At 43.8% G+C, this 18,905-nt stretch overlaps 1 protein-coding gene across 2 annotated transcripts in view; it reads left to right on the forward strand.

Annotated features, from left to right (window-relative positions):
* LOC122557743 (ras association domain-containing protein 8-like) overlaps positions 1-18,675 on the forward strand; it is a 78,985-nt gene extending 60,310 nt beyond the window's left edge. For both annotated transcript variants that reach the window (XM_043705695.1, XM_043705694.1), the window contains exons 2-6: positions 5,784-5,939; positions 10,366-11,270; positions 14,754-14,910; positions 16,265-16,372; positions 18,433-18,675. In XM_043705695.1, the coding sequence (XP_043561630.1) occupies positions 5,813-5,939; positions 10,366-11,270; positions 14,754-14,910; positions 16,265-16,372; positions 18,433-18,461 (1,326 nt within the window). In that variant the 5' untranslated portion in view covers positions 5,784-5,812 and the 3' untranslated portion in view covers positions 18,462-18,675. The remainder of the gene's footprint in view (positions 1-5,783; positions 5,940-10,365; positions 11,271-14,753; positions 14,911-16,264; positions 16,373-18,432) is intronic.
* Positions 18,676-18,905: the final 230 nt, after the last annotated feature.

Genomic DNA, 18,905 nt, shown 5'->3' on the forward strand with positions numbered 1-18,905 from the left:
CATTTTGTAGATGGTGCACACTGCTGCCATTGTTTGCCAGCAGTGTGTGGAGTGAATGTGAATGGGGAGTGGGTTGCTTTGACCGGGATGTTGTCATGATTGTTAAGTGTTGTTGAGCTGATTTCACTTCTGTAAACACAGGCTGGCTCAGAGTCATAGAGAAGATATGTAACACAGAAACAGGCCCTTCGGTCCAACTCGTCCATGCCGATCAGATGTCCCAAAAAATTTAGTCCCATTTGCCAGTGCTTGCCCTATATCCCTCCAAATCGTTCCTATTTATGTACCCAATCCAGATGTCTTTTAAATGTTGTAATTGTACTAGCCTCCACCATTTTCTCTGGCAACTCGTTTCATACACTCACCACCCTCTGCATGAAACAGTTGCCCCTTAAGTTCCTTTTAAAATCTTTCCCCTCTCACCCTAAACCTGTGCCCTCTAGTTCTGGATTCCCCCACCCTAGGGGAAAAAAACCTTGTCTATTTACCCTATCCATGCCCCTCATGATTTTATATACCTCTAAGATCACCTCTCAGCTTCTGATGCTCTAGGGAAAACAACCCCAGCTTATTCAACCTCTCTCTATAGCTCAAGCCCTCCAACCCTGGCAACATTCTTGTAAGTCTTTTCTGAACCCTTTCAAGTTTCACAACATCCTACTTATAGGATGGTGACCAGTATTACACGCAATATTCCAAAAGTGGCCTAACCAATGTCCTGTACAGCCACAATGTGACCTCCTAACTCCTGTACTCAATACCTTGACTAATAAAGGAAAGCATACCAAATGCCGCCTTCACTATCCTATCTACCTGAGATTTCACTTTCAAGGAGCTATGAATCTGCACTCCAATGTTTTTTTGTTCAGCAACTTTATTCAGAGTTGAACATCTTGTAACATTGGAACGACACAGCGGCTGAAGGCAAAGTCAGCAGTGGTAATCACTCGCTAATAAGTGTGATTGTCCATTGAGGAACATCCGTGTCACTGTCATGAGTTCTGTGGGAGCTTAATTTTGGCAAGGCAAATCAGGGCAGGTCTTATACACTTAATGATAAGGTCCTTGGGGTGCTGGTTCATAGTTCCTTGAAAGGGGAGTCACAGTTAGACAGGATAATGAAGAAGGCATTTGGTACACTTGCCCTTATTCGTCAATGCATTGAGTATAGGAATTGGGAGTTTGAGTTGTGGATATACAGGACATTAGATAGGCCACTTTTGGAATACTGTGTTCAATTCTGGTCTCCCTGCTATAGGAAAGGTGTTGTGAAACTTGAAAGGGTTCAGAAAAGATTTGTAAGAATGTTGCCAGGGTTGGAGGATTTGAGCTGTAGGGAAAGGCTGAAGAGGCTACGGGTATTAGCCCTGGAGCATTGGAGGCTGTGGGGTGACCTTCTAGAGGTTTACAAAATCATGAGGGGGCGCATAGGGTAAATAACCAAAGTCTTTTCCCAGAGTAGGGGCGTCCAAAACTAGAGGGCATAGATTTAAGATGAGAGGTGAAAGATATAAAAGGCACAACAATTTCACACAGCGGGTGGTGTGTGTATGGAACCAACTGCCAGAGGAAGTGGTGAAGGCCGGTACAATTACAGCATTTAAAAGGTATTTAGATGGGGGCATGAAAAGGAAGGGTTTAGAGGGATATGGGCCAATATGGGGCCAGATTCATTTAGGATATCTGGTCAGCATGGATGAGTTGGACCTAAAGGTCTATATGTCTCTATAACTCTGATAAGCCCAATCCTATAGCAGCATCTCCCAGCGCACATTTAGACAGCTTTCTCAGAAGTAGAATTGGTCCTGGTCCTTGAGGTCACTGTCATTCATTTCTCTGGTTCCTTTTCTGTGCTACTTGCTAACAGGTATTCTCGACAAATTGAGTTCCTTCATTCGGAGGCTCCTCCCTAGTCGGTTTCTTCTCGATAACAGTCTCCCACACATTTACATCGATGTTGCATTTCTTGAGTGCAGCCTTCATAAAGTCTTTGAGATGCTTCTTTTGTCCTCCTCGTATTCGAGTGCCTTCCTTGAGCTGGGTAAAGATGAGTTACTAAACATCTCAAAGCAAGCAATTGGCTGAAAAAGACAGTAAGGGAAGAAGATTTACTTCTGTTATCACTTACACGTTGTAAAAAGCTGAATAAAATAAGTACCGGAGATATCATTAGTTATGTCACCAGAGACAATGCTTCAAAATTATGTGGTTGTAAGGGGTTTGGCATGTCTGGTATTTGTTGAAGATGCTATCAAAATATAACTCTTGTTTACCTTCTCGCAAGTCTGATTAGTAGATTCCTTCCTCTGTCACTCCTGCACCAGTTTCCACATGTACAGAGAGCATGAGACATCACAAGTACATTTTGTGGTTTCACGGGTCATTTGATTTGTTTACCTCCCTTCTGGAATGTTCTGGTTAATCACTAGCCCCAAGTTCTATTCTGCCAGTTGGTAAATTAATTGTGAGCTGTAAGTTTATGTTTTGCCACAGCAGTTATGTTAAAGATGAAGTCACCACTGATTCTTGTGGGTCTGGGGCCATGCATTGTGCCCAGAATTGTACAGTTCCCATCACTAATCTCTGCTAAGCGTATTTGAATGTTTTGATGCAGAACAATGCTCTTCAAACTTTGTTTCTTTTTCAAGATTTATTCCATTCCCTTAGGTTACCAAAACAGAATTCAGTTTCTATGTCACAAAACAAATTGTCCTAAGTTTCCTATTTAGAAGGCAAGAACATGAGTCTCCATTCAGTCCTCAGGCTTGTTCTGCCATTGGATTAGATGCATGTGAACTGGCTTTGTTCCATTGACCCCTGACACACTTGCCCAAAAAAAAATCAGTTTATTTAATTTTAAATGTTCAGTTGATGGTGCTGTCTTGAACTGCTGCTGTCCATGTGGTGCAGGTATATCCATAGTTGGTGTTAGAGAGGGAATTCCACGATTTTGGCCCAGTCAGGATGGTAAATTGCTTAAAGGAGAACTTCCAGGTTTAGATGTTCTCAAATGTTGGTTCTCCTCATCCTTCTGGAAGATGGAGGTTTGGCAGTTTGAAACTGTCAAAGTTCATGTCAAAGGATCTTTCTAGCTTGTTGCAGTGCATCTTGTAGATGTTGTACAGTGGCAGAAATGGGCAGCACAGTGGTTAGCACTGCTGCCTCACAGCACCAGGGTCCCAGGTTCAATTCCAGACTCGGATGACTGTGTCTGTGTGGGTTTTCTCTGGGTGCTCCAGTTTCCTCCCACAGTCCAAAGATGTGCAGGTTAGATGAATTGGCCATGCTAAATTGCCCATAGTGTTAGGTGCATCATTCAGAGAGGAATGGGTTGCTCTTCAGAGGGTGGGTGTGGAATTGTTGGGCCGAATGGCCTGTTTCCACACTGTAGGGAATCTAATTTAATGTGCACTAAGAATGGAGAAAGTGAATAGGTTGCCAGTCAAGGGTGGTGCTTTGTTCTTGCTGTTGAGTCTCTTGAAAGTTATTGGAACTGCAGTCATCCAGGAAAATGGCAAACATTCCATCACACTCCGGACTTGTGCCATCTGACAGTTTGGGAGAGGGTCAGTAATGAGGAGAAGCGTTGCATTGTGAGAGGGCAATACTGAAGGAGCGCTGTGCTGGTGCAGGGGGAGCACTGCACCCTCAGAGGTTTGAAACTGTTGCATGTCTTATTCCTTTACACAGAATCACTAGTCTCTCTCAGGACTAGTAAACAATATGTAGGGTATATTTGTTTGATGATTCATGCTAATACATGAGTATCTCGTTGTTATGAAGATGTGTTAACTTGAAAATGGTAATTTAGAAGATCATTAACTGGACATATTTCCATATCTTTTGGCCTTTAGAAAGAACACTTTGCATAGCAAAGGAGGCAGGGAAACTTTGCATTTTCAAAAAACACCAAGCTGCTCGACTGGAATCACCTATACTTTCAGGAGAGATCACACCATCCTGCTTGTGTTTGTCTGGGTGAGAGTACAACAATTTTCCTTCCAATTAGAGACCGAATTGGCTGGAGCAGCAACCTTTGCCCTGCCTCCTTTTTCACTGAAATCCGTCTCATCGTCCGCTGAGTCGAAGCCTCGCTTAAAAAGCTCTCATCCGCAGAGGTGGAGAGTTTCTAGAGGAGAATGTGAAATCTTGTCACCACAGAAAAATGAATTCAGCCAGTCATAACTGATCCAGGGAGATGCCCTTCGCCCAAGACCCTGCAATTTATTGGTTGACTGGGTTGCTATGACAATGTCCCATCCCTAGAGTCCCAAATCAGTCATTGGTCACCCAACCAATAATTCCATGTCTTCACAGCCATTTTGGAAGCAGATTCTTCATTGGCTGATTAGATGCAAGTCTGACAGATCTTGTTCCCATTTTCCCTACTTTTAAAACTGATTCCTTCCTTTTTCCTTTTTTTTCCTTTTTCCTTTTTTTTCCTTTTTTTCCTTTTTTTTCCTTTTTCCTTTTTCCTTCCCTTCATTCCTTTTCCTTCCTTCCGTGTCGTGGAGGAAAACCTTCAATTCCTGGAGTCTCCGGATCAATCTGAGAGGAAAGGAAGCCGCCACATCAGTGGTTTGTGTAAAGAGCACAGATAGCATGGGCACTGTCAAATGGGGTTTAGTGTCCGGTGTGAGACAGTCCCATTGGAAGCATGAAAATGTGCCAGATGGGACTTTGCAGCCAACGGGATGTGGAAAGAAGTGTGTGATTGTGTAAAATCAGTCCTTGCCATCTTGTTAGAAATAAATCTTGGCTTCCAAACACAAACTTTCACTGTTGCCGGAATCTAAGAAGGTGCATTTCCCGTGAGTTATCTACTGTGTTGACATATGGAGTCAAACTGACATCATAATATTTGGTACTCTGGTGTGATACTGAGAGGTATCATTGACACCTCTGTCTCAACTTACAGTTCTGGTTTACTAGGTCCTCAATACTGCACAGAAGCAATTAATTAGATTTGTAGCTCAGAAAGAGACTTGTTAGCCCATCATGCCTATGCCAGTTCTTTGACAGAGCTGTCTAATTAATCCCACTTTCTTGCTCTTTCCCGATAGCTATGTAATTTTTTTTCCATCTTCAAGCATTTAGTCAATTCCCCTTTAAAGATTACTAATGAATCTACTTCCACCGCCCCCTCGGGCATTTCTGATCTCAACAACTTGCTACAATAAGAAATACTCATTCTTTCCCTGGTGTTTGTTAAACAGTGCTCTGAAATGGCTCTCGTTTTGGAGTGGATATAATCCCTCATCTTAATCCCAGTAACTAATGATCTTTTCATCTTCTGCCTCTCACTAGTTGTCCAGTGACTGAGAGAGGGTTGTACAAATGAATTTCTCTTGCTTTATGCCTCAAGGTGATCCCAAGATGGAAACCATCTTGCTCTTGATCAGAGCCTGAGGCTTGTGATGATTGGCCCAAGGCATTGAGCAGTCAATTCCATTTAAACTAGTTCATTCCCTGCAACACAGCAGTATCCAAACCTTCATTTTTGCCAGTTTATGTTTCTAAAATTAGATATCTATTCCTTTTGTTTGATATATAATACTTCTGTTATGTGCCTTGGGATGTTTTATTTATTTTAATGGCACTATATAAATTGTTGATTTCATCATCCATTCTGCTGTATTAGCACAATGATGTGGCACTCTACAACAGCATTGAGTCAATGGAAAGACAAAAACTGCAGGTTAAGTGGGACATGTTTTATGGCCATGTTTAGTGTCATTGTCTTGTTTTGTATATTGAAGTAGCACCTTGTCTCTGTGTTTCAGAACTGTCTCCACACTGACCAGGTCACTCGATGCCAGCAACGAGTTGTTCGGTGATGGAGCTAAAGGTTTGGGTGGATGGAGTACAGCGAGTAGTGTGTGGAGTCACTGAGGAGACAACCTGTCAGGAAGTGGTGATTGCACTGGCACAGGCCATAGGTGAGTGCCCAAATGAATGGAACGGGATGAAAAGTGGGAATAGGAGTGTGATGGTGAAATGGAATGGGGGTATAAAGTAATGTGGAAGGGGATGGAGTAATGGGAATGGGGCAGGGGCATAGAATGGGATGAATTTTGACTCCGATGAGACAATGGGTAGAAGACTAGAATTAGTTGAGACAGTGATCGTCAGTGACAGTGCAAAATACTTTCCTTCGGGTAATAAACAAGCCAGAGTAATTGAGTCTGGTGTTAGAATGAGGGTCAAGATTAGAATGGGAAAGCACAGCAGGCTAGGCAGCATCCGAGGAGCCGAAAAATCGACTTTTCAGGCAAAAGCCCTCTGATGTTAGAATGGTCAAGGCTGAAGCAGGTCAGGAGTGAGATGGATTGTAATGTGGTTACTAGGTCCTACTGGGTGTAAGTGAGGGATGGACAACAATTTGAGAATTGAGAAGACTGGCCCCTTGATCCAGAGTTTAATTGTTCCACCATTGACATCTCTAGATATCCCTTGAATTCCCTCCCTACACGGTGGCTCAGTGGTTAGCACTGCTGCCTCATAGCATCAAGGACCCAGGTTTGATTCCAGGTCTGTGTGGAGTTTGCACATTCTCCCTGTGTCTGCATGGGTTTCCTCCAGGTGCTCCGGTTTCCTCCCACAGTCCAAAGATGTGCGGGTTAGGTGAATTGACCATTCGAAATTGCCCGTAGTGTTAGGTGCATTAGTCAGAGGGATATTGGCCTGGGTGAGTTACTCTTCGGAGAGTTGGTGTGGACTTGTTGGGCCAAAGGGCCTGTTTCCACGCTGCAGAGAATCTAATCTAATCTACACCTCTCTCCTCGTTTGAGATGCTGTTAGAAGCCTCTCTCTTTGAGAGCTTTTGTCACTTCCCCTAATAACTACTGATGTGAGTCTTTGACAATGCTGCATTGAAGCACCATATCACCATGTGTTAAAGATGCAAAAGGCAAGATGTTGTTTCGATTGGGTATCGTTTCATGCAGTTCCTGGAAATGTGCACCATTATTTAAAATGGTGAGAATTCTTTCCATTGTAAATGGTGAGAAAATTCCTTCCATTTAGGGTTAGGGCTTGGCCAGTGCAGGAGACAGGTCAGTGTGGGACAGAGGTCATTAACTTCATCCATTCACATGTTTACTGAATCTTGGACATCACCAATGTCCTCCATCTGCATTCACATCTTGGTTTTACTGTGATCGTCCAGGTTACACATCCATTTCACTTTACAGTTGGAGACCAGGCCAGTTGAAGTTTTGGCCACCAATCTTAGAGCAATTAATGTCAGCGATGCTGAAGAGGCAGAGATCTCAGAGGATTGTAGAGCAGGAGAGGTTTACAGAGGTAATAAGGGGTAAATGCTAATCTGCTACTTGGTAAATGTAGAGAGATCAGCACAATTTTGCAGTTCTGACTGCAACAGTAGCTATTGGATGTGCCCAAAGTAGTGACCGATCAGTGTCAGTGGCCCTGTTCTTTATGTCATGTTGTGTCCTTGAGAAATGAAAATGAATCTTGTGGCTGACCATCCTGATTGTAACTGTGTGATGTCCACTCCCCGCAGTAACCTCACTGATTGAAGCTGGCAGTTATTCTGGGTAGCACAATTTGCACTTCACTGATTACATGATGTTGTTCTGTGAATCTTCTCACAGGTCAATGGAGCTCTTTGCCTGTACCGGCAGAAAGTCATTGGCTAGGAGAGTGATAAGATTGAGAAAGTCACAAGTCACCACCAGACAGGCATTTGTGCTCAAGAGCTTCCTAAAGATTCCTGTCATGAGGGAGTTAGAAAAGATTACTAAACTTTCTAAGATCTTTACTCATTCTAAGGATGGGAATGTTACTGGCAAAGTCAGCTTTCCTGTTCTGGTTACCCCGAAAAGTCCTGGTTTTAGTACAGACAACTTGCTAGGTCACTTCAGATTCAGTTGTGTTGGTGTGACACTGGAGTCACATATAGTCTCAGACCAGGTAAGGGGAGCAGCTCTCCTTCCAAAAGAGACATGAGGGGAATCGGTTGAGTTTTTGTGGTAATCTGACAGCTTCATGATCACTTGTTTTTCTTTACTTGGAGCAGCTCTTCCAAGCTATTCTGAATGCAAATTCTCAAACTGCCCTGGTGGGATTTGAATTTTGGCTCTCGGGGTTACCACTCCAGTAATTTAGCCCCTGCTGCATCAGTCTGTCCCTCACTTGTCTACACTGGTCCCTGCTCTACTGAGAACCTTTTTATTGACCAGCTTCTCTGACAGGTTCAAGAAAGTAGGGACTGCTAACAAGTCCAAAATGAAATTTTTGGAGAGCAGGAGTCCGGTTGAAGGAATGTGTCTCTGATCAACACTACTACTACAAGTTGCTCTGCAACCATTTAAAGGCTTGGTGTTGTATTAATAGCTGAGAGTAGTTATGATTTGGAGGAGCTGGTTTTGGACTGGTGTGTACAAAGTTAAAAATCACACAACACCAGGTTATAGTCCAACAGGTTTATTGGAAGCATTAGCTTTTGGAGCGCTGCTCCTTCAGGTGGTTGTGGACTGTAAGATCATACAACACAGAATTTATAGCAAAAGGTTAGAGGGTCATACAGTGATATGTTTGAAGAAACCTGGATTAAGTCTTTCATCTTTTAGAATGACTTGGAGGTGCCAATGTTGGAGTGGGGTGGACAAAGTTAAAAATCCCACAACACCAGGCTATAGTCCAACAGGTTTATTTGGTGTTGTGTGATTTTTAATCTCTTCAGAATGCAGGTTTTGGTTCATTAATGATGTAAATCCTAGAACTACTTTTTATGTCACTTCCTCAAGATAAATTAAGGTTTTAGAACAAAAAGTGACATCTCAGCTCAGACAATCTGCAGCAATCAATACTTGTAATATGTTGTAAATTCTATTTTGGAAATAGAACCAGTTTGAGTCAAGACTGGGATACACCTTTACTGTATTGTCCGAGCTGAGATGTCACCTTTTGTTATAAAAGTTCAAGTTATCTTGAGACAGTGACTTAAAAGAAGTTCTGGAATTTACATATTAATGAACCAAAAACCTGCATTCTACAAGATGAAAGACTTAACAATCCATGTTTGTTCAATATATCACTGCATGACACAGTAACCTTTTGCTATAAATTCTGTGTCTTACGATCTTATTCTCCACAATCACCTGATGAAGGAGCAGCGCTCAAAAAGCTAGTGCTTCCAAATAAACCTGTTGGACAAAAACCCAGGTGTTGTGATTTCTAACCCTGGCTGAGGGTAGGACAGCTCTCCCCATGTGTATCCACCGCCATTACCCCCTATAAAAGGGGTGACAGGCTGAGGGCAGGTTGGGGGGGGCAGGGCCACGCCCCTCTGCTGGATTGAATGAACCCCCTGCCCTTTCTTCAAACCTACTAACAGGAGGCCTGCAAAATCCTGCCCACTGATTTGTTCGTGTATGCTAAGAGTTAAAAGCAGGAAATGCTGGAAATACTCAACAGATCATGCATTGTTTTTGGAAACAATGTTTGAGGTGGATGACCTTCCTTCCGAACTAGGAAATGTTCAAGGTGTAGCGGGTGAAGTTAGAGGGTGGGATAAAAGAAGAAAAGGGAAGGTCTGTAATATGGTGGAGGGCAACAGGATCAAATCCCAAGGGATCAGTGCCTCTCAAGAAGATGCTGATGAGAGTTACCAGCAAGGCATGAGTGACTTCAGCTACTGGGCTACATTGAGGAATGTGGGATTGTTTTCCTTTTAAAGCAAGGGGAGGTCTAACAAAGGAGTGCATGATTATGACCAGTTTGATTAAAGTAGACAAAGACTTAACTTCCCGTTAGCTGATGACACAAGGATGGAGATGGACGTATTTAAGCTTTTAGCTGAGAGATGCAGCGTGGATGTGAGGAAACATGTTTTTATGCAGCAAGTGCTAATGACTCTCACTTGCAGCCCAGGATGGGATGCTGAGGTTACCAGTGATTTCACAAAGGTGGTGGATTAGCATTTGAAGAAAATTAAACTTGCAGGGCAGTGGGGATAGAGCAGACTGACTGGATTACTTGACAGGGAGCAGAGGGTAAGTAACAACGGACTCTCTGAACAATTCTGAGTCAAGTCCTTGGTTAAGGAGAAAGTGAGGTCTGCAGATGCTGGAGATCAAAGTTGAAACTTTATTGCTGGAACAGCACAGCAGGTCAGGCAGCATCCAGGGAACAGGAGATTCGACGTTTCGGGCACAGGCCCTTCTTCAGGAAGTTGGTTACCTCGCTCTCTGCCAGAAAGGGAAGAATGCAACTTTTCCAGTCTTTCTACATCTTTATTTCCTGGAGATTTTGGGCTCATTCCTACAGGAATGCTTCCTGTTTTAACCCCCACCTTCCACCGATTTGCATTCTGACATTTGCCCTTTGCTCCCATTGCAGGTCAGACTGGCCGCTACGTATTGATTCAGAAACTGCGCGACAGTGAGCACCAATTGTTGGCCAACGAGAGCCCTCTCCAACTGTTGGCCAAATGCGGGCAGTACGCCAACGACGTCTGCTTCCTGTTACGCCGCACCGGCTCCACTCAGTCCGACAGACCCACCTCGGGCAACGGTGCTCAGACTCCGGAACCTTCTCTCAGCAGGACTGCCCCCATCCCTGCTAAATTGACCAATCCCGAGCTCCCGAAGCGGCATGTGCCGAAGAAATCCCTGACGTTTACAGGGGGAGCGTTGGGCGGTCCCGATCTCACTGTGCGGAACAAATGGCGGGGCAAGAAGCCGAACGAGGCAGAGGCCCGCGACAATGTCTCCAATGCTCCGAAGAGCAAGGAAGATCTCTTCAAACTGATTCTGATTCAGCAGGAGCAGCTCAACTCTGTGTCTGCCCAGCATGAGTCCTTCGACAGCCAGATTAAATCCTGGGAGCAGCCTGGCATTCCTGACTTTGAAAAGCAGCTGGTGCAGCTGGAGCAAGTGATCAGGTGGAATGAGAAGGAACTGGAGGAAGAGCAGTTCTGGGAGAGGGAGCTGCAGCTGGAGAAGGAGCGGGAGGGGGAGCTGCAGAGGCACTTGAACAAACTGAAGCAGAGCCTCCGTGACAATATGCAGAGGCTGCACGAGATTAGCAGCAGAACTGAACTCTTGGACAGAGAGATCCTGCAGGAGGAGGCAGATCGGGCAAGGAGCCTGGCAATGGCTCACAGAGAAACTCACACTAACGCCAGGGAGGCCATCGACCGAGTGAGGGCCGAAATTGAAGCGAAAACACAGCAGAACCAGCAAATACAGACGTCCCTCATCGAAGTAGGGAGAACATTAGAGGAAGCGGACAGAAGATTGCAGGTGAGATTATGCCCTTGGGAAGGAATCAGAGAATCATACCCTGCATAAGGAGGCCATTTGGTCCATTGTATCTGTGCTAGCTCTTTGAAAGAAAAAAAACGTTACTCACACTTAGCCTGTTCTTGTCTCACAATCCTGGAAAAGACACCCTTTCAAATATTTATCCAATTTCCTTTCTTGAAAATTATGATTAATGTGCTCGCATACAGTTTTGAGCAGTAAATTCCAAATGGAAACCATTACTTCATTTAAAAAAAAAGATTTTGTCATATTTCCTCCTGATATTTTTAGTAAATACCTTTAAATCTGTGTCCACTGGTTACTGAGGCCCTTGCCACTGGAAACACTGTTTACTCTATCAAAACCGCTTCTGATTTTGATCAACTGCCCATTGGATCTCCCTCTTCTCCTTCAAGGAGAACAGTCTCAGCTTGTCCAGTCTCTCCCCTTTCCCTGAAGTCCCTCATTCCTGGTGCCATTCTGATCAATGTTGTGTCCACTGTCTCCAAGAACTTTCCTAAAGTGTGGTGCCCCGACTTGAATTCAGTGCTCCAGCTGAGGCCTAACCAGAGCTACTGATCTGTAATATCTCTCGGTGTGAACTTGGAGCAGGCAAATGGATTGAGCTTTAGCTGAGCCATGAATGGTGGAAACAGGAAGGAATCCTTCAGCTCCTTGAGCCTGCTCTGTTCTTCAGTTGGATCATGCCTGATCTGTATTTAATTCCATTTTTCTTGGCTCTTCAGCTCTTCATGGCCATACCTTCCAAAATCTCTTCATCACAGGGGTGACATTTTCAATTGACCCCTGATCTCGACAGCATTTGGAGGGAGTGTATCCTGATATCCCCGCTGAATGATCAGGCTTCAGTTTGAAATTTTGGACCCCTTGTTCTGGATTCCCATCTCCCCACCAGCACTAATACCACAAGAAACCGTTTCTCTCCATCTGCTCTATCAATTCCTTTATTCATATTAAACAGTTTAATGATAGTATCCCTAAATCGTTTAGAGATGGAATCGAAGCTATGCCCTGGGTTATGAGGTAACACAGGACAGTGACGTTGAGACCACAAACAAATCAGTAATGATCTTGCAGACTGCTGGAGCAGGCTTGAAGAGTCAAATGTCTAGATTAGAGTGGTGTTGGAAAAGCACAGCAGGTCAGGCAGCATCCGAGGAGCAGGAAAATTGATGTTTTGAGCAAAAGCCCTTCATACCTGATGAGGGCTTTTGCCTGAAACGTCGATTTTCCTGCTCCTCAGATGCTGCCTACCTTCAAAGTTTGTGCGAAGATTTGTAGCTCGGGTGCTCGTTGTTGTGGTTCTGTTCGCCGAGCTGGGAATTTGTGTTGCAGACGTTGCAGCATTTATAGTGGTTTGTCTCTACCGCTTCCGGTTGTCAGTTCCAGCTGTCCGCTGCAGTGGCCGGTATATTGGGTCCAGGTCGATGTGCTTATTGATTGAATCTGTGGATGAGTGCCATGCCTCTAGGAATTCCCTGGCTGTTCTCTGTTTGGCTTGGATTCTGCAACGTCTGCAACACAAATTCCCAGCTCGGCGAACAGAACCACAACAGCTGCCTGACCTGCTGTGCTTTTCCAGCACCACTCTAATCTAGACTCTGATCTCCAGCATCTGCAGTCCTCACTTTCACCTTGAAGAGCTGAATGGCCTACTCTGATCCTAGATCCTTGTTCCAATGTTACTATGACCCATGATCTGACTGAATGCACATACAGATTTGAGGGACTGAATGGCCTCCTGTAACTCGTCACCACCCTGCACCTTTAATATTGGTACCAATCAATCCACTTCACCATCAGGACAGGAACAAGCAGGCTTCTCCTTCCCTCGGAAAAACAGAGGTATTGTGGTCACTGACCACCTTGCCAGGCTGAGTGACAGCAGGGGAAAGCCAGCACTTGTCTCCTCACAGATTTCTGGTTCACTTGGTTTTGAGCACAACTTGATGGATAACTGTTTGACTTCCAAGTCAAACAATCTTCAGTTCTGAAGACTGGATTATAGTCTCCGTCCACTCTAACCTGTCCAGTGCAGTGCAGGCGGAGTGTGATCCTGTCGGACGGTCTGTACTGATGGAGTGCTGCACTGGCATTGCGCTGATGTGAGGCTCCATTAACTAATATGACCTTTTATTTGTGCAGTTTTAATGTTACCTGGGAGTGCTCCTGTGAAGTGTTTGTGGGAGATGTGACAACCAATTTGTGCACAACATTTTTCTAGCTGCAAAGGCAACAATTTTATTAGCAACTAATTGATCCTTATTGTCTGTGAAGAGGTTAAGGCTGTGCTGATGTTTTAATAAATTGTGTTAGAATAATTTGAGGCATTTTGTTGGTACAATCACAGCTGCTGCTCCATTTCCCTCAATCTGAAAAGCTCTGGTGCCACCATGTGGCAAACACAAACCATTGCTCAGCTTAGTCGGAATCTTTACAGATTCTCACTGCTTATTGCCCTGAGCTAATTCATTCTAGAGTCACAGGGGTTTTAGTTAATTGTGGGATTATTATTGAGATAAATAAAAAATCTATATTTAATAGTGGAGGTGACTGAATATCATAGAAATTTCTGGCTGATCTGAGAGGGAGAGAGTCGCTTAGATTTGTAAAGGGAGTTGGTCATGCCTGATGAAACTGGTATAACGTTTTGAAGTGGTGATGATAGTCATGCACACTGGAAGGTTCATGCATGTTACTTCTGTGGACTTTGAGGTATTTGATGAAGCCCTCCGATAAGCTGACGCCACCTTGAGAATGTAATTCTGGGATTTACATATTAAACCACCGTATACCATTTTTAAAGATGAAAGACTTAATCTAAATTTGTTTAAGAACTATAACCTGGTGTTATGTGATTTGTAACTAAAGTTGTTTAACATATCATTACAATTCCATGACACTGTAACTCTTCTGCTATGAATTCTGTTTCATATGGTCATGTTCCACAACCACCTGATGAAGGCGTGGCGCTCCGAAATTAGCGCTTCCAAATAAACCTGTTGGACTATAACCTGGTGTTGCATGACTTTTTAATTTTGTCCTTCGATAAGAGAGAGTTAAAGTAAATACTTCCTGGAATTGAGGCATTTTAATGTTGGGATGGGAAACTGGCACTACAGCATTCCCTTAGTTCTGACCACCTCACTCTTTAGGCCCCCTTCAGTACTTCCGATACTGCAGCACACCTCTGGTGTAATTCCTCCGACAGTGCGTTGCTCCCTCAGCGCTGACCCTCCGACAGTGCAGCACTCCCTCAGCGCTGACCCTCTAATAGAATGTGAATTCAGGATATTATGAGTTTACTGTACCTCTTCCTTATGGAGATAAATAGGGAGGTAGAAATGAGTACAATGGGTTCAGATCCAATGCATCTTGCCTCTGAGCAATCTTAGCCCAGTGACTATTTGCATTACTTCTGTGTTTTTCTTCCTGAGTTCTGAATAAATCTTTTTTTTAAAGGCAAAAACGCAAGAGCTGGAGGAGTTAAATAAGGAGCTGAGACAGTGTAACCTACAACAATTTATTCAGCAGACTGGGGGAACACCGACCAGAACTGAAGAGGAGTCGACAACAGATGAACCAAGCCAGCAACAGTTGCCCACTCACTGGAACGGAGGTGAGGAAATGATCTTCTCATTGCCACAGAGAATACCCATAGCATGGTCAAACATCCGAAATTGTGTTCCCTTAATTAGGAGGGAGGGGGAAAAGATACCAGACAGGAGCTTGGAGTTCCTTGTGAAAGAATAAGACTGCTTTCAAGATCCTTGAGGAAGTGGTTAAGCTATGGAGAGGGTGAAGGGGAGATTGACTAGAATGGTACCAGTGATGAAGATCTTCAGTCATGTGGAGAAACTGAGTCGCCCTTGTTAAAGCAGAGTAGGTGGTGATCAAATTTAAGAAAACTGTTCACAACCATGAGTGGATTTGACACCAGAGATCAAAAATTGAAGGTGATTGACTGTCTGAGCAGAGGAGGAGATGAGGATTGATTGATTTGTTTGAAGGACTGTGGTGTTCTGACCGGAAGTGTACTGCCTGAATGGACAGTGGAAACTGCTTCAGTGGTATCTTTCAAAAGGGAATTAACTGAATGCTTGAAGGGGAAAGAAGAGGGCTTAATGGGACTAAGTGGATAGTTTATCAAAGGACTAGTATAGGTATGATGAGCTAAATGGCCTCTTTTTCTGTGCAGTGTCATTAGATTTTAAAATTCCCCTACTCCAACTCGAAAGTGTCCCTATTCAGAAGCCATTTTGTAAGTTACCTTTTTTTTTGGTACCTCAGTGCTTCCTTTTCGAGATGTATAGGCACAATGTCCAGTCTCTCCCAATAAATCTGAACCTGAGCATCAGACTGAGGGACAAAAATAGCTGGAAAGGCTCTGCAGGTCTGGCAGTACCTTTGGAGAGAAATCAGTTAATGTTTCAGGTCAAGTGACCCTGGAAGATGCTGCCAGACCTGCTGAGCTTTTCCAACATTCGCTATTCTTATTCCTGATTTACAGCAACAGCAGTTCTTTCGGTTTTTATTTTAGTATCAGATTGGGGGCTTGCACTGGATTGGTAGGAGGTGCAGCAATGCAAAGGGACCTCTGTGAGGGATGACAGTCACTTGCAGCTAAAAGATGAACCATTGATAGCGATGCTGAGCCACAGGAATGAGATGGCATTTACAGCATCATGTGGTTGTCAGAAGAATGGACAGGATTGGTGTCACGGTGACGCTAACCCGCTGACCCCGGTGTGTCACGGTGACGCTAACCCGCTGACCCCAGTGTGTCACGGTGACGCTAACCCGCTGACCCCGGTGTGTCACGGTGACGCTAACCCGCTGACCCCGGTGACGCTAACTCGCTGATCCCGGTGTGTGACGGTGACGCTGACCCATTGACCCCGGTGTGTCACAGTGACGCTAACCCGCTGACTCCAGTCAAAGACTGCTGACACATTTTATCTCTTCTTTTACAGACATTCACATTTCAGAATCTGATCTCCCGCCACGACAGACAGCGAAACATTTCTTGGGGAATCCACGAAATCTCCAGAACCCTCTTGTGTCAAGCTTAAACCCAGAAGGTGTGTTCGTTTGAACTGAATGCATGCCTTGTGCTAACAGTAGCCTTTGGCAAGTGACCCCTTAACACAAAGCAACTGAAGCTATGCGGTGGCTAATACTTGAACTTGCAGTCTGCCAGTTTTGGGGTGAATGTATACAACACACCCTTATATGTATAACATATATATTCTCCTGCTCATGGTGCAGTATCTGCATGAGCCTCTGTCTCTTGTGTTCTCCTTTTATTTGATGCCGTGCATCAACTTTTAATTAGCTGAAAATGATATGAATGTGTTATAGTGTCCACCAATCCTTTAGAGTCGGTCAGCTCAGTTGGCTGGACAGCTGGTTTGCAACGCAGAGTGATGTGGGTTCAATTCCATGAGGTCAACCTTTCCCCTTGCCTAAGATCTGGTGATCTCAGCTTAAACTTCCCACTAGTCATCTCTCTCTAACGAGTGAGTAGCCTATGACCTGGTCGGACTGTGTTGCGTTGACTTGCCTCCAATCCCTCAGTAGTTTCTCATTTATTCCTTCCTAACACCTTGTTAGAAAATATCTTTCTCTCCTGCTTTGATTGGATGTTATTTTATACAAAATTCTATAATTGTACAGCAGCCTGTACTTAGCCTGATTAGTCTGTGCCAGTTGATAGTCCAGAGGATCATCCTCCCTCCGTTACTCATATCTGCTTATCAGCCCATTCTTCCAATCCTGTTTTCCTCGCGTCCCTGTTTGTAGGTACCTCTTAAACATACACGATGTTATTCACCTCCTAGTCCACTTTCTCACCAAAGTTTGAATAAAGAAGTGTCTCACGAACTCCCTAATGGATTTATTATTGGTTATCTTGCATGAATTAATTCCTTTTTTTACTTTATTTTTGCTTGTGTTTACTCCCTCACCCATCAACTGACTCTTTGGTTTCTGGCCCATAGGGGGCACCACATAACCTATTGTCCCCTCATCTGTTAAAGCCTGAGAACAGCACATTGCTCTCTGCTACAGGGATTTCCACCCGAAGGCAGCTATGTTCGTTCTCTCTCTCTCTCTCTCTCTCGAATTCAGGTGAATGAGTGTTTGTGGGATATTGGATGACAACTGATGTTATCACCTCTTTCTCACATAGCAGCCAGGAGCCCAAGTGAATTATCATGTCTGTAGTTCAGACCAGTCTGTTCTCATGTTTTGGAGATGCTGGTATTGGACTGGGGTGTACAAAGTTAAACACACAACACCAAGTTATAGTCCAACAGGCTTAATTGGAAGTACTAGCTTTTGGAGCACTGTTCGTTCATACAATCACCTGATGAAGGAGCAGCACTCCAAAAGTTAGTGCTTCCAATTAAGCCTGTTGGACTATAACCTGGTGTTGTGTGGTTTTTTAAAAACTCTGCTCTCCTGTTCAATGTCATACTGAATGCAGCATTTCCCTGTCCCTGACCCCACTTTCCCATTCACCTTCCCATTCTCAGCATCTGATGGAGGTAAATTAACGGACTTTTTTTTTAAACTCAAAAGACTTCTGTCTCAGAAGCTGATTGAAGCCTGTGATACAGAGCTCCGGTTTTGTTGTGTCACTGGAGGCTGTTGAGTGATGGGCCTATATTTTGCATGGCTCAGTCCCAGTGTGAGTCTCACCTCCCAAACCAACTCATTGTCCAGGCCTCACCTCCATCACTTCTCTCTCACACACAATCTTTCTTTTTATCTCTATTCTGCTCTGCTCTTATCTCTCACTTTCTCTTTATCTTTCTTCAATGCATTCTCTTAGTCCCTTCTCATCTGCAATCTCTCCATCAGTCTTGCCTTGCTTACCTTTATGCCTCTCTCCCACTCTCTCCCACTCTCTCCCACTCTCTCCCACTCTCTCCCAATGCCAGTGTTGGGAAAGTGGCAATTTTAAGTTTTTTTTTACAATAGCTGAGATATCTGAAAGGAAAGCCTTTCAGCCATGGTTTCATTTCAGAGTAGGTTGCAAATATGAAACGTATTTATTTTCAAATAACCAGATGAAATAGTTTTTTTAAATTTAAATTTCATGCCCCATTAACTTATTCACGTAATTTTTTTGTTTCAGAATATCATCATTGGATAGTAGGTAGCTGACAAAAGAGCAGGCGCCTGTATGAAGCTGTAAACTGAATTCAGGGTGATATTGTTATAAAGTCATCTCTGCCCAATCTGGCCTGTACATTGAGAAATACAATCTATATTAGGTTGGCTGTTAACGGTCACATATTACGTAAAGGAAATTATACTTCTGAAATGTTTTAAAATTATTTTAAGTGTATATTCAAAATAAAGCAGAACTGGAAAGCAATATATTTGTTTTATGTGTACTTTTGTGAAGATGCTCTACAATTGAAGTGGAAAAGACACAAAATAGGGCTGTTTGCAGAACGAAAATGAAAACTTGCATTTCTTCGGCCTCTTTTTGATGCCACTAGACACTCCCAAGTGCTTTATAGCCAGCGAAGTACTCAGTACTGCTTGTCTGATAATGCAACACTCTTTCAGTACCGATCCAGAGACCATTCCGTATTTGCTCAG

Source organism: Chiloscyllium plagiosum, chromosome 16 (genome assembly GCF_004010195.1).
Source record: "Chiloscyllium plagiosum isolate BGI_BamShark_2017 chromosome 16, ASM401019v2, whole genome shotgun sequence".
In the NCBI taxonomy this organism is placed as follows: Eukaryota; Metazoa; Chordata; class Chondrichthyes; order Orectolobiformes; family Hemiscylliidae; genus Chiloscyllium; species Chiloscyllium plagiosum.